This window comes from Rhipicephalus sanguineus, chromosome 4 (genome assembly GCF_013339695.2).
Source record: "Rhipicephalus sanguineus isolate Rsan-2018 chromosome 4, BIME_Rsan_1.4, whole genome shotgun sequence".
Taxonomy (NCBI): Eukaryota; Metazoa; Arthropoda; class Arachnida; order Ixodida; family Ixodidae; genus Rhipicephalus; species Rhipicephalus sanguineus.
Window position 1 is genome coordinate 179,652,060 of NC_051179.1, and position 15,122 is coordinate 179,667,181.

Here is a 15,122-nt window from a genome sequence, read left to right on the forward strand (position 1 = left end):
AATACGACGTTTGCAATCGAAATCTCAAGGAAGGGGCAAGGGGGACACCTGCGAGGAGTGTCCCCCCAGCATGAACACAAGGGTGTCCGGAGCGCCAATGACCCCTCCGTGATTTAGGAGGCCACTGGATTCCAGTACGCTTAATACAGAGCCGATGCGTTTGGGAACATGTCTTTTTTTATTTGTGCTGTGCAACCATTAAGAAAAAACGTCGTGGTAAATGATGGTATTCTTAAACCTTGGCTCAACCGACCGTGGGTGTATGCCATACGCACCGAAGAAAAAGAGGTCGTGATGGGTTCCAGTGAGGACGAGGAGCCCGAGGAGGCTGAGAAATCCAAGGAGTGCTTGGCAGCTCACGGCTACACGGTCGGGAAGACGCTCGGTGCGGGATCCTATTCGACAGTCAAGTAAGCTAGGACACACGTGTTGGCAAATTATAACATGTGACCTGCGCACAAACCAAAGGCAAGTGACAGCAAAAGGCGGACGAACCACCGTTTATGTTCTATGCTGTGGGAGAACGATATGTAGGCTGAGGATCCGTTAAGAAACGAATCGTGGGCTTTTTAAACACAACACACGGTACATCACACGAATCACAGGTAAGATAACTGAAAACTAGGAAAAATGACATTTTCGCCGCACGGAAAAGCAGCGCATGTGACAGCAACAAAATGGAATGTTATACAAAGTAAGATTAGCAGCTCATTCGTTTAGCCTTCGACTTACCTCAGACATAGTGCCACAGGTCTGGGGTGCGTAGCACGAAAGGGACAAGAGAAGGGAAAAGGTGGAAACATTTATTTTTGGAGACTGTGCCAACCTGTGTGGATGTTTCGCGTATCTCCCTTTACATTCTAAAAAGACAGGGCGTGCAAACACGGACACAAGAAAGAAGTCAGGACACCACAAACGCCGCAAACGACATTTGCACGCCCTGTCTTTTTAGAATGAATACTTACCAACTAGCTCAGCTCTCTGTTATTCTAAGGTCCCTTTACATATCACATTTTTTTTTGGTTACATATCATTTATTAATTATCACAAGAGTATGAGCCTGGAAAGGCCTTCTCCTTTATCATGCAGCGCAATCCTGGCTAGATTAACACAGTCATGTCCCCTTTTCCTGATGTGGTACGATTCCACGTTCTCGCGAGTCACTTGATGCTTTTGCCGAAAAATAATATCAGCTTCGTGAGACATGGGACAACATCCGCAAAGGGAAGCTGGGTGAGTACTACTTCATGCCTTTGCAGAGGCGTGACGTTCTGTAAGCCGATCATTTACGCATCTTCCGGATCAACTCCCATTACGCATTCCACGATTCATTGCAGTGTTTTGCGGAATTCGTAACGCGGTGGTTGTATGAATAATCTTTCTTGTGGTAAAGTGTACGTCGGAGGAAAGGGAGGGCAAAACACAGCAAAGCCGTGTCCAGTAGAGCATAGCAAGGGGGTTGGTAAGCGAAGTGAAGGCGAGGAGGAGAGAGGACGTCACTACATCCAGCGCTGGGCAGCATCGAAGATACATGTATCTTAGGCACTATCTTAAATACTGTTTGGGTATCTTGTATCTGTATCGCGATACGTCTCGCAAGACGAGTATCTCTATCTGTATTTCGGATACATTCAGCAATGTATCGTGTATATTAGGATACAACATACTACTATAGAATGTTGGCCAAACTGCGCGGTGGAACGTGACACGAAGAAAGAAATCAAACAAGCACAGGCTAACAACTGAGCTTATTGAAGGCTTAAATCGGCCTTTTTAACAGTCTCACGTGTCCCCCTATGGGTGAACAATGTGAGTCGTTTTTAAATGCGCTCTATGACGTGACGAAGCACACTTGGCCCAGAGCGAATATTAAAAATGTTGCATAATTGCACATAGTTAATCAACCAATTAACCAATAAAAGTACTACAACGAGTGTCGTATGACGTTCAACCATATGCCGTTGGTTTCATTCAGTCACGGTTAACCACTTGTTTTTTAAATATTTAGTTCTACTTACGTGAAATCAATCAAGCAAACGCGGCTGCAGACGAGACGTAGCACTGAAAGTTAAAGCAGATGTCACTGAAACTGATCTGTTACCGTTGCTCAAGGCACGTTCGTGCATGCATACTGCGTGCAGCATGAAACATTCGTAGCAACCATTAAAGCACGATTATAGCTACGCGCACGCGCCTACTGCAGGGGTACTTTTTCAAGATAAAACGCACTTTTTGCAGGCCGACAAAAAACAGTAGCTATTGTGATACAAATTATGGGGGTGCTATCACCCCCTGTAAAGTCGTTTTCACCTCAGCTTACGCGTGCCCGGAGGGTTGGCGTATGTGCCGTCGATCGAGAGATGGCGCTCGGTGGCGCCGCCCTGTCAGCGAGGATGAACGGATGTGCAGGGAACAGCAGCGGGTCTCTTTTGCGGCTTGGTAGCGTGCCTCGACGGACTTCTCTCGCGGTGGGTCAGTGGGGCGATACCGCAGCTCGTTTCCCGCGGGCCCCCCGTGGTGAGTCGAACGTCGGTGACGCCGCCTTCGCGGTACCTTGTATGTGGGTCATGTTTTGTATATGTTGCATTGACATTATGTATTTGGTTACTTAGAGTGTTATTAGTTAGGTATTATATTCGGCTGGGGAGCTCGCCGTTGGAAAAGCGTTTAATAATTGTCCACGTGTTCGTGTTGCCCGACGGCGTGACTGTGTCCGCACGAGAAAAATCACTTAGCGCAATACAAACACGGCACACAAGGAAGGTACACAAGGGACAAGTGCTTTTTTTTCCGTCGTCATGAAACATATATAAGCCTTTGGCCCATGCGCACATGCGTTCAATGTAGAAAAATAAGGAATGAGGATAACAGATTTTCTATCTCATACACGTGTCGAGGAAGCTAAATTCATTCGAGTGCAGAGTGACGGAAGATTCGCTAACGTACCCCGCCCACTCTTCTTAATGGGAAATCCCGCCAGTAACAAGCGGGCTTGTTCATTGCGGCTTTTCCCAACAATCTTTGCCTCGCGAAATTATGCCTCACAACCACAAGAATTCACGCGATCTGCTAAGCGCGCTCGTTCCTTCTCTTTTATGTTCAGGGCATGCTGTTTTTTTTGTCAGTATGCACCAACTAGGCCCCCCAAAAGTCCTATTATTGTGTCCGTGTGTTACGAGTGCGCCTTTCATTTCGAGACCCCAAAATCAGGCGCCGAATGAACAAAACTCCTCCTTCGTAAGTGCGTTTTCCAAACATTGGTCAAACGGCTTGATATGATAAGTCCCTTATCGCGATTGGCTGAAATATTATGTTACGAAAAGTTTTAGCGTAGGACGTTTTTGTGAATGTGGGCCCCGTTATTTTCATACTTTCTGTTAGGTTCTTTAAGTTTTACATTACAGATCTTGAATTTCAGTAAAAGCTCCAAGGTTAGGCAATTAAGTATTGTTGATTATCACTTAAGCTCGTAGCAGAAGCACTCTAGCTGCTGAAGACGAGACTGAACAGTGCAAAGTTGTTTTCATTCTTGAAGCTCACACGTGAATTTCTGAAAGCTTGGCGAGAGTTAGCGAAAACGTCGTGTATGATAATCACTAAGAGCGCTCTGGGGATTCGGAAGTCCGTTACAAGTGCGCGCAAATATGACGCAAATAAAACTTGCTTTAGTTGGTTCGCACGATGTTTAACTTTCACATGTGTCGGCGTGCGTCGGTGAAGTTGGATATGCAAAAGACTATTGCCCCCAGCTTTTACCTTTTATTCGAAACCACTTAGAATAGACTGACAAGTGAGCTAGTTTTAACCATGAATTCCATTCAGACGCGCATAATGGTTACCTATAGTTACCTTGAAGACAAGAAGGCCTTTTCTCATCAACACGGTTTTCGACTAACCCTATCCGCCGTCACACAATTGGTAGAAACAATGACTTTTCAACTGCACTGAATAACAGAAAAGAGATAGGCACTGTATGTTTACATTTATCCATGGCCTTTGACCTGGTCGTGCATACGAAATTAATAAATGAGCTAATGGAAATGAATATAAATTATGAAGTTGTCGCGTGGATTCGCTCATACCTCACAGGTAGGACACAATACGTCGAAATAAACGGTAGCAAATCTAATCTGTTAAAGGTAACCTCAGGCGTACCACAGGGATCCGTCTTAGGACCTTTCTTTTCTTGGTCTATATAAACTACATTGCTCATGACATAGGCGACGACATAACTGCTAGGTTATTCGCAAATGATTGCCTGATATATCGAGAAATTAATAACCATAATGATCAGGCGTCATTCAAGTGAGCTCTTATAGCAGTGGAAGGTTGGGCCGCTAAATGGGAAATGAAAATGAATGAATCTAAATCAGTCATGCTCAGACTTACCAACCGAAAAAAAGCACGTTATTAAAAGTAATTATGAAATGAATTTCACCACTCTTATCGAAGCTGACACGATAAAATACTTAGGCCTAACAATTTCCATATTTGTATAGCTGCAGAAAAAAAGTTATGGTTCCTTCGCCACATACTAAAGCTAGGAACACCATCCGTTAAGCTGCTTGCAAATCTGACCTGCGTAAGACCAACGATAGAATACGCCAGTGCAGTATGGGATCTGTTCCAATCGGGGTTGATACATTGCATTGAAAAAATACAGAGAAAAGCCGCTAGCCTAATTTTATCCCGGTATTCTCGAAATGACTCCGTTTCTGAAATGCTTCGGATGCTTGAATTGCCTATGCTGGCTCAACGCCGGAAACTTGCTACACTTAAATTTCCTTTTTTCTAATCAAAATGACAGTTTAATCTGAAACAAAACCTTATCTTATTCCCAGGCAAGCGAGCAACGTCAGATCAAGCAATCAATTTTTGCTTTCGGTTCCAAAATGCTGTCTTGATGTGTACGCGTATTCTTTTTTTCCCCGAACAATAAAAAAGTGGAACGATTTGCCAGTGCCTGTATTGACTTGAACGAACATTGGACGTTTTGAAGAGCGAATTAAAAATCTATTATAAAATTTATTATTGCTAGTGTCGTACGTACACTGTCATGACGTTCGAAATTGCATTCCGTAGTTTTTCCACAGTGCATACTGTCACGTGGTCGTGACGTCGACGAAGACAGTAGTCGGCGTTTGCAGGATGAAACTGTTTATTTGGCCTAACTTGTGGCCGGAAAACGAGAACTGGAACTACAGCAATATACGCTGTACAATGATAGCGGCGTACAGGGCGTCGTTCGTCGATCAACTGACAAGCAGTCAAGCGCGTCGGCTTTTATACAGGCGCTATCGAACTTTCCAGCGATATCGCTGGTGGCGGCGTAATCTCTGGACAAAGCTGGAACATTCGCGTGCGGGGCGCAATCTTAACAAACCGATCTACTACAATCGCGACGCTTCTAGAACACTACTTCGCCGACAGCGTCGAGCGTTGATAACCGTCCCTGCCGGTCAAACCCGAATACATCAAAACAAGACAAGAAGTGGGCGTGGCATTGCCCCCCTCTGAAAAAGCATCGTCCCGATGCTTGTGAAAGAACATAGAAGAGAAAAAAAAAAACAAGTGCATACACAAATAAATTACAATAACAAAGGAAAAGAATAGAGTCCCCAGGCTCGCTAACGCGCAAAATACGGCTTAAAGGGGTCATGAAGCACCCCTTGGGCTGATTGAAAGCACACATCCTGCGGAAAGCTGACACGGCTATGAACTGCTCTGCCAAATATTACAGTCGTGCGCGCCGCGTAATGGCCACAAGCGGAGCGCGAAGTTGCCGTTTCCCCAGGCACCCTCTTTTCAAACAGAGGCCGGTTCTCACTCTCGTCGGTGGGCGGGGCGTCTGTCCGCTGTACGTCGCAAAGACATAGCATGCTTATTGGCCGATAGCCGATGTAAATCGAGAGCGGCGTTCGGATCAGATGCGCTTCTTGCCGCGGAATGCCGCCACTTGCCGGCGCCGCACTCGCGCAAGCGAATCACAGCGGGAGAGCGATCGCGTTTCATGACGCGCGCTGGCGTAACTTCTTTCCCCCATGCCATCCCTCCCTGTCTAGCTTCCAGTGCGCTCGTCGGCACGAGAAAAGAGAGAAAGCGCTGGGAGCGTGCGCCAAACCCCCGTAACTCCGCTGATTCTTGACGGATTCGAGAAACTTTTGCGGCAATCGATTCGGGAGGCAGTACACTCCGATACTGAGGCCATTAGATCATTACTTGGAAAAGTGGTTCATGACCCCTTTAAGGCGCACGACATGCACGACTTCAGGTCGCGCACGGCGCCGCTGAGAGTTCGTAATGCCGTCAGGGACAACCTCATAGTCGAGTGCGCCGAGGCGTCGAAGTACCCTGTACGGTCCGAAGTATCGTCGAAGAAGCTTCTCACTAAGTCCTCGTCGGCGTATTGGCGTCCATACCCATACACGGTCACCGGGTTGGTATTCCATGTGGCGTCGTCGAAGGTTGTAGCGGCGGGTGTCAGTCGTCTGCTGGTTCTTGATCCGTAGGCGGGCGAGCTGTCGTGCTTCTTCTGCGCGCTGTAGGTAGGTGGTCACGTCGATGTTTTCCTCGTCGGTCACGTTTGGTAGCATGGCGTCGAGCGTCGTTGCCGGGCTCCGTCCGTAGACCAACTTGTACGGCGTCATCTGCGTCGTTTCCTGTACGGCCGTGTTGTACGCGAAGGTCACGTACGGAAGGATGGCGTCCCACGTCTTGTGTTCGACGTCGACGTACATGGCCAGCATGTCGGCGATGGTCTTATTTAGACGCTCGGTGAGGCCGTTGGTCTGTGGGTGGTACGCGGTGGTGCGGCGGTGGCTTGTGTGGCTGTATTCCAGGATAGCCTGAGTTAGGTCAGCCGTAAACGCCGTACCTCTGCCGGTGATGAGAACCTCCGGGGCGCCGTGTCGAAGGACGATGCTCTCAACGAAGAACTTGGCTACCTCAGCGGCACTGCCTTTGGGCAGGGCTTTTGTTTCGGCGTAACGGGTGAGGTAGTCGGTAGCCACGACGATCCATTTATTTCCGCAAGTCGACGTTGGGAACGGCCCCAGGAGGTCCATCCCGATCTGCTGGAATGGTCGCCGAGGAGGCTCGATCGGCTGAAGGAAGCCTGCTGGTCTTGTGGGCGGTGTCTTCCGTCACTGACAGTCTCGGCACGTCCTTACGTAGCGAGTGACGTCGGCTGCAAGGCGCGGCCAGTAGTACTTTTCCTGTACTCGTGCGAGCGTTCGGGAAAGTCCGAGGTGTCCAGCCGTCGGGTCGTCGTGCAAGGCATGCAGAATTTCTGGTCGCAGTCCCGAAGGTACAACGATAAGGTAGCTGGCTCGGGCCGGAGAGAAGTTCTTCTTTACGAGGACGTTGTGTTTCAAGAAAAATGATGCCAATCCTCGCCTGAAGACTTTTGGGACAGCGATGGTCCTGCCCTCCAGGTAATCCACTAGACCCTTCAGTTCCGGGTCGGCTCGCTGTCGTTCGGCGAAGTCTTCGGCACTTATGGCTCCCAAGAAGCTGTCATCATCCTGGTCGTCGGGCGGTGGCGGGTCGACGGGGGCACGAGACAAGCAGTCGGCGTCGGAATGTTTCCTTCCGGACTTGTACACGACAGTAATGTCAAATTCTTGAAGTCTTAAGCTCCACCGTGCGAGGCGACCTGAAGGGTCCTTCAAGTTAGCTAGCCAACACAAGGCGTGATGGTGGCTCACAACTTTGAAGGGCCTGCCGTAGAGGTAGGGGCGAAACTTTGACGTAGCCCAGATGATGGCGAGGCACTCCTTTTCTGTTGTGGAATAGTTGACCTCTGCTTTAGACAGCGACCGGCTAGCATAACTGATAACCCTTTCCAGTCCACCCGTCCGCTGCACAAGGACGGCGCCGAGTCCTATGCTGCTTGCATCGGTGTGAATCTCTGTATCGGCGTATTCGTCGAAATGCGCAAGTATCGGAGACGTCTGCAGGCGTCGTTTCAGTTCATGAAATGCTTCGACTTGCGCTGTTTGCCACCTGAATTCGACGTCGGTCTTCGTGAGCTGCGTTAGTGGTTCGGCGATCCGTGAAAAGTCTTTGACAAAACGTCTGTAATAGGCGCACAAGCCGAGAAATCGGCGCACGGCCTTCTTGTCGGTGGGTAGCGGGAAAGCGGCGATGGCAGCTGTTTTCTGCGGGTCTGGGAGCACTCCAGTCTTGCTGATCACGTGACCCAAAAACAAGAGCTCCTCGTACGCGAAGCGGCACTTTTCTGGCTTCAGGGTGAGCCCGGAGTTCTTTATTGCTTGAAGTACGGATTGAAGTCGCTGGAGGTGTTCGTCGAAGTTCGAGGAATACACAACGACGTCGTCCAAGTAAACAAGGCAAGTCTGCCACTTCAAGCCAGCCAGCACGGTGTCCATGACGCGCTGGAACGTCGCAGGTGCCGAGCAAAGACCGAAAGGAATGACCTTGAACTCAAAGAGGCCGTCGGGTGTTATAAAAGCGGTCTTTTCTCGGTCTCTTTCGTCTACTTCGATCTGCCAATAGCCTGTCTTGAGGTCCATCGACGAAAAGTACGTCGCGTTGTGTAGTCGATCCAGGGTGTCGTCTATCCGTGGGAGGGGGTACACGTCCTTCTTCGTGATTTTGTTCAGGCGCCGATAATCAACGCAGAAGCGCAGTGTCCCGTCCTTCTTCTTCACTAACACCACGGGTGACGCCCACGGACTCTTTGAAGGCTGGATGATGTCGTCGCGTAGCATTTCGTCGACTTGTTTCTTTATGGCCTCACGTTCTCGCGTCGAAACTCTGTAGGGGCTCTGTCGAAGTGGTCGAGAGTTTTGTTCTGTTATAATGCGGTGCTTAGCAAGGGGCGTTTGTCGAACCCGCGATGACGACGAGAAACAGTCCTTGTATTGCAGGAGCAGGGTTTTCAGCTGGTCTTGCTTGACCTTCGGAAGGCTCCGGTTGACGTCGAAATCTGGTTCGGGACCTCGATTCGTTGAAGCAGGTTCTGCAGCATCGAAGAGGGCGAAAGCATTGCTGGCGGCCTCACATTCGTCGATGTAGGCGACCGTCGTACCAATGTTGAGGTGCCTATATTCGTGGCTGAAATTTGTCAGCACTACCTTTGCTTTACCGTCACGCAGTTTGGCTATACCTCTTGCGACGCAAATTTGACGGTTCAAGAGTAGTTGCTGATCGCCCTCGATGACGCCTTCAAGGTTCGCAGGTTTTTCGGTGCCGACGGAAATAATGACGCTGGAGCGCGGTGGAACGCTCACCTGCTCTTCTATCACGTTCAATGTATGGTTCCCTGGCGTCGCGTGGGGCGGAAGCGCTTTGTCTGAGGTTAGCGTTATCGACTCAGACCTCAGGTCGATGACGGCGCCGTGGTCACTTAGGAAGTCCATTCCAAGTATCACATCCCTAGAGCAATTTTGTAGGATTACAAAGCTCGCAGGATAAGTCCGGTTATTGATGGTAACTCTCGCCGTGCAGACACCAATCGGCGTTATCAGGTGGCCTCCAGCTGTCCGGATTTCGGGTCCACTCCAAGCGGTCTTTACTTTCTTCAGCTTGGCGGCGAACGGTCCACTGAAGACAGAATAGTCGGCTCCGGTGTCTACGAGAGTTGTGACGCTGTGGCCGTCGATAAGAACGTCGAGGTCGCTAGTTCGTCGTCTCGCGTTGCAGTTAGGTCGTGGCGTGGGGTCACGGCTGCGTCGGTGTGTTCCGCTGCTTCCATTTTGCGTCGTCGGGTCTTCTTCAGTCCGCGAGATTTCGTCGTCAGGGGTCTGTCTGGTTCGCGTCGTGTTCTGAAGGTTTCGTCGTGGCGTCGTCGTCGGCGGCGGAGGATCTTCGGTAGTTCGTCGTACAGCAACCGCACCTCCATCGGTTGCTGCCCTTAGTTTTCCGGATACGGGCTAGGCGACCGGCCCCGGTTTGGGCCAGTGTACGGTCGGCGGTGCGGTGACATGTAGCGGCCGGGCGACGGCGAGCGGGAAGGTCGTCGTTCTTGCCACTGTGTTCCGGTGAGGTAGTCGTCAATGTCGCGCGGCCGTTCGCCTGGCTGCGGGCGCGGCGCGTTGATGGCGAATCCGCGTAGTCCCATCTGTCGGTACTGGCAGCGGCGGTACGTGTGGCCGGCCTCTCCGCAGTGGTAGCAGAGCGGGCGGTTGTCGGGGGCACGCCAGACATCGGTCTTTCTCGGGGTGTTGCGCTGGCCGACAGGTGGTCGGTAGGGCGTCGGTGGCGGCGGCGGCGTCTGGCGACGGTACTGCGGTGGTGTGGCGTCTTGGCGCGGGCGTGGAGGAGGAGCATGACGGCGGGCTGCAGCAGCATAGCTCATAGCTTGCGGCTGCGGCTCTGCTAGCTGAGGCGCGCCGAGTGAATGCTGGATCTCCTGGCGCACGACGTCGGCGATGGACTCTACTTGAGGTTGCGACGAAGGTAGAATTTTTCGCAACTCTTCTTGCACGATTGCTCGAATCGTCTCACGCAGGTCGGCGGGTCCTAGGGCTTGAACGTCGGCGTAGCTTGTAGCCGAGAAGCTGCGGTTGTATTGCCGCGTTCTCATCTCAAGCGTTTTCTCGATCGTGGAAGCCTCCGATGCAAATTCAGTGACCGTCTTCGGCGGGTTCCTTATCAATCCAGCGAAGAGTTCCTGTTTGACACCCCGCATGAGGAACCTCACTTTCTTCTCTTCGGGCATACTTGGGTCGGCGTGTCGAAACAGGCGATTCATCTCTTCCGTGTAGATGGCAATATTTTCGTTGGGCAGCTGCACACGGGTCTCCAGCATAGCCGCGGCCCGTTCCTTGCGGACCACGCTCGTGAACGTGCTTAGGAACGTCGTCCGAAAGAGATCCCATGTTTGTAGGGCGGATTCTCGGTTCTCGAACCACGTCCTCACGGCGTCTTCTAGGTAGAAGTACACGTGGCGCAGCTGGTCCTCGCAGTTCCAGTTATTAAATGTTGAGACCCTTTCGAAGGTCTCGAGCCAGGTCTCGGGGTCTTCACATGGCGAACCACGGAACGTCGGCGGCTCCCTGGGTGGCTGCATCACGACCGTTGTAGGTGACAGGGGGTCTGTCATCGTCTCGGCGGTCCATGTGACGGTCTTCGGCTGCCTGGCGTTTTCGGGAAGGAGTCCGTACTCTGGTTGTAGTCCCTTCTGCCGGCGGCTGGTTCGAGGATCCGGGTTGTCCTTAGAGTCGTCTTCTTCGCGGCTCGGGCTTGGGTCAGCGCTCCGCGGTGGCGTCCGGATCATGAAGCAGCACCTCCACCAGATGTCACGTGGTCGTGACGTCGACGAAGACAGCAGTCGGCGTTTGCAGGATGAAACTGTTTATTTGGCCTAACTTGTGGCCGGAAAACGAGAACTGGAACTACAGCAATATACGCTGTACAATGATAGCGGCGAACAGGGCGTCGTTCGTCGATCAACTGACAAGCAGTCAAGCGCGTCGGCTTTTATACAGGCGCTATCGAACTTTCCAGCGATATCGCTGGTGGCGGCGTAATCTCTAGACAAAGCTGGAACATTCGCGTGCGGGGCGCAATCTTAACAAACCGATCTACTACAATCGCGACGCTTCTAGAACACTACTTCGCCGACAGCGTCGAGCGTTGATAACCGTCCCTGCCGGTCAAACCCGAATACATCAAAACAAGACAAAAAGTGGGCGTGGCAATACTGTGCCACCGTCACAATGTCTGTCTATGTTTCTTTGGTTTTTGAAAAATATAAATTTTTCTACAGTTTTCTTTTCATTATACTATGTTGTACTTTGTTCTGTGTTATCTGTAAATTCACTGTAACCACCCTGTTACGGCCATGATGGCCAACAGTATTTGAAAATAAATAAATAATGCAGTGACACTTGAAACATCAAACGCCGGTTTAATGATTTAGTAGTGGCGTCCTTCATTGTTCGCGCCTCGGTGTAACAATTTCGAAAGGTGTAACACCTTTTGGAATTGTTGAAAGATGGGCAATATTATGTCGCTACGCTAATGGGAGCCTGAATGCATCGCAGGCTCGTATCCAAGGACGGTGGGTCATATGCCTGCAAAATCATCTCCAAGGAAAAGTCTTCGGTTATATATCGAGTGAAGTTTCTGCCTCGCGAGCTCAAAATTCTTGGCTCGACCAGACACCCGCACATCACGCAGATCTACACCATAATCGAGGAGCCGACGAAGGTGTTCATCATCATGGAGATGGCTTGCGGCGGGGACCTTCTAGAAAAGATACTGGTACGTCGACATGCCTTGAGATCGCTAGGTGCTAGGCGACGTAGAATTCTCTCATTGACAGGATATGGTTATTCTAGCCTGTGCCTTTCACTTTCACTGTATCAATCAAACGTTTAATCAATCAAACGTTTATCTAACGTGCCCAGGAACAACCGTAAGGTCTTTGTACTGGAAGAGCTTGGGTGGGGGCTAGTTGGAACATACTGTAGGAAAAATTTTTAGCGCTGCAAAGTTGAGGACGAGATGTTTTTTCGTCCTCAACTTTGCAGCGCTAAAAAATTTTCCTTCTTTGTACTGGCGCACGAGAAAAAACAAACAAACAAAAAAACAAACAAAGGCCAACATTCATAATAAAATATCAGGGATAAAAAACGTTATAAAATTGCACATATACAACTATGCGCAGGGGAAAAAAAATTGGGGGACCCTTAAGCTTCGCCTTTAAGAGTTGAACGCGATAGCGAAATCCGGCCCCTAGTGCGCACTTCAACCACTAAGTGCATACTTGTTAATGTGTATTGTTACACTCACACACGCACGCACGCGCGCGAATTTTACAGGCTTTCGATCTAAAGCAAGAGTCGCATGGCCTCCAAGATATACGCCGCGCGCCGGCCCTCTCGGATGCCATGAAAAGTCGAGACATACTTCTCACAATGCCTCACAGATGGCAGCACATTATCTAGCGTTTGCTGCGTTGGCTTGATATGTTTTCCTCTAGATGGACATAGTTGTCCATTTTTAGAGCTGTTTGAAAGTTCGTGTGTGTATTTAGCGGCGATGGCTGCTCTATCCCGGCGTTTTTCGACGTAGTTTGATGGCCTCGCGAATGCGCCTACCGTATGGGCTCGTTTTCGTCTTGACACCTGCCGAACAAAATGCGTTAAGGAGACTCCTTCTACTACATGGCATTTATGTAGTGTTCTTGTCCGAAGCAGCTGCAAGCAACATCGTGGCATTGTGGTAAGATTCCTGCTTGCCACGCGAACGGCCTGGGTTCGATCCTCATTGGGACCGAAGATTTTATCGTTTATTTTATTTGCTACTTTCTCGATTTTTCGCTCACGGATGATTTTTCGCTCACAACCAACGGTGCCGACGCCGACAGCGGAATTTCTGCGACACGATCTCTCTAACGCTACCGCGTTAAAAAAGTCAACAGTGTACGAGGCTATGTAAGTACAGTGCAAAGCTCGGAGCAGAACAACGACTGGGAGCTGTGAAAAACATCGAGCTCCAAAAAGTAAGCATTGTAAAGACGTTGTATCCTGCTAATGGTCGAATGTTCACAGAGGCAGGCGGTTACATGAAAAGGTCTATTCTCTCTGGTCAGCTTACGTGGAATTCGGAAATTAAGAAAGTTGAGCAGTACAGGGCAGGATATGATACCATGCACAAGCTTGTAAAGAAATAACAGATCAGCGCGATTTCGTCGGCAGCAAAGTGATGGCAATGATAATAATCCAGCAGCGTTAGAACGAGACCCAGAGTCATTTCTAGCGAAACGATGGTTGTAAATGCTTAGGAATATTTTCTGGACTCGCTCAATAGCGTTGCTGCTGGAATTAGGAATGCCATTCCAGATCACAGATGCATACTCAAGTTGAGAAAGACATAGCGCGGTGTACAATTTTCGGAAGGGCATAGGAGAACGGAATTCTCTAGACATTCTGCAAACACAGCCTAGGGTGCGAAGACCCCGCAAAGCAACACGCTTAGCGTGAGCAGAAAAGTATAAGGTGCTATCAAAAAGAACACCTAGATCATTGATCTCACATACCTTACACAACGACACAGAATTGACAGAATATAAAAATGGCACACTAGATGTTTTTCGAGTGAAACTCATTACCTTGGTTTTTGAAATATTTAGGGAGAGGTTATTGCTTCTGCACCATTCAGAAAAAGAACACACATCAGATTGCAGCAAGCGACAATCGATAACTGAATGAATTTCCTTAAATATCTTCAAGTCATCGGCATACAAAAGGAAAGATGAATTCCGAATGACAGAGGAAACATCATTAACATAAATTAAAAAGAGGATTGGGCCCAGTACCGACCCTTGAGGAACCCCTTTTAGTAGCTTTGTACAAAGAGGACGTTTGGCCATTAACGGCAACATAACATGATCTATCAAGAAGATAGCTATGGAGGAGATTCACAATTGAAGAATCAACATCAAAGTGTGCAAGTTTATCCACAAGCTGCGAATGGCTGACAACGTCAAAAGCTTTGCTGAGGTCACAGTAATAGCGTCAACCTGTCGTCTCTGCGAAATAGGCATGGAGACTTGCATCATGAAACTGGCAAGATTGGTGACAGTTGAGCGGCCAGCGAGAAATCCATGCTGATTCACAATCAATGAATTTTTTACATCAAAAGACAATATTTTGTGAAGAGCAAGCTCAAAGATTTTGGATGCGGCACAAAGAAGGGAAATAGGGCGGTAGTTCGAGATGTCACTTTTACAGCCAGACTTAAATACTGGGAAGACACGAGCAGTTTTTCACATGCTAGGAAAAGTTGAAGCATACAGACACTTATTAAATATGGTAGTCAATACTGGTACAAGTATACTGCCGTAGGCTTTTAGTATGGCAGAGGGGATGCCATCTGGGCCAGCTGAAAAGGATGGTTTCAGGCGCTTAATGCATTCTGAAATGGAATCTTCAGTCTAGCGACACAGCATCAGCTGTGCCAACTGCCTTCACCTGTCGACCGTTACTAGCTACAGAGGCTGGAGACTTATAAACAGATTAGAAATGCATGGCAAAACAGTCAGCAACGGCTTGAACTTCTACCCCATTTGGGTCCAGTGTCCTGAAGGATTCGCCACTTTTGCTCGACCGTTTGCGCACATACTTCCAAAACTCAGCCGGCCTGTCAGA

General features: G+C 49.4%; 1 protein-coding gene across 1 annotated transcript in view; it reads left to right on the top strand.

The window, feature by feature from the left end:
* Positions 1-294: 294 nt before the first annotated feature.
* The window catches only part of LOC119391893 (testis-specific serine/threonine-protein kinase 6), a 37,712-nt gene continuing 22,884 nt past the window's right edge, over positions 295-15,122 (top strand). Inside the window, exons 1-2 of the mRNA XM_037659543.2 lie at positions 295-410; positions 12,012-12,231. Of these exons, the coding sequence (XP_037515471.2) occupies positions 295-410; positions 12,012-12,231 (336 nt within the window). The remainder of the gene's footprint in view (positions 411-12,011; positions 12,232-15,122) is intronic.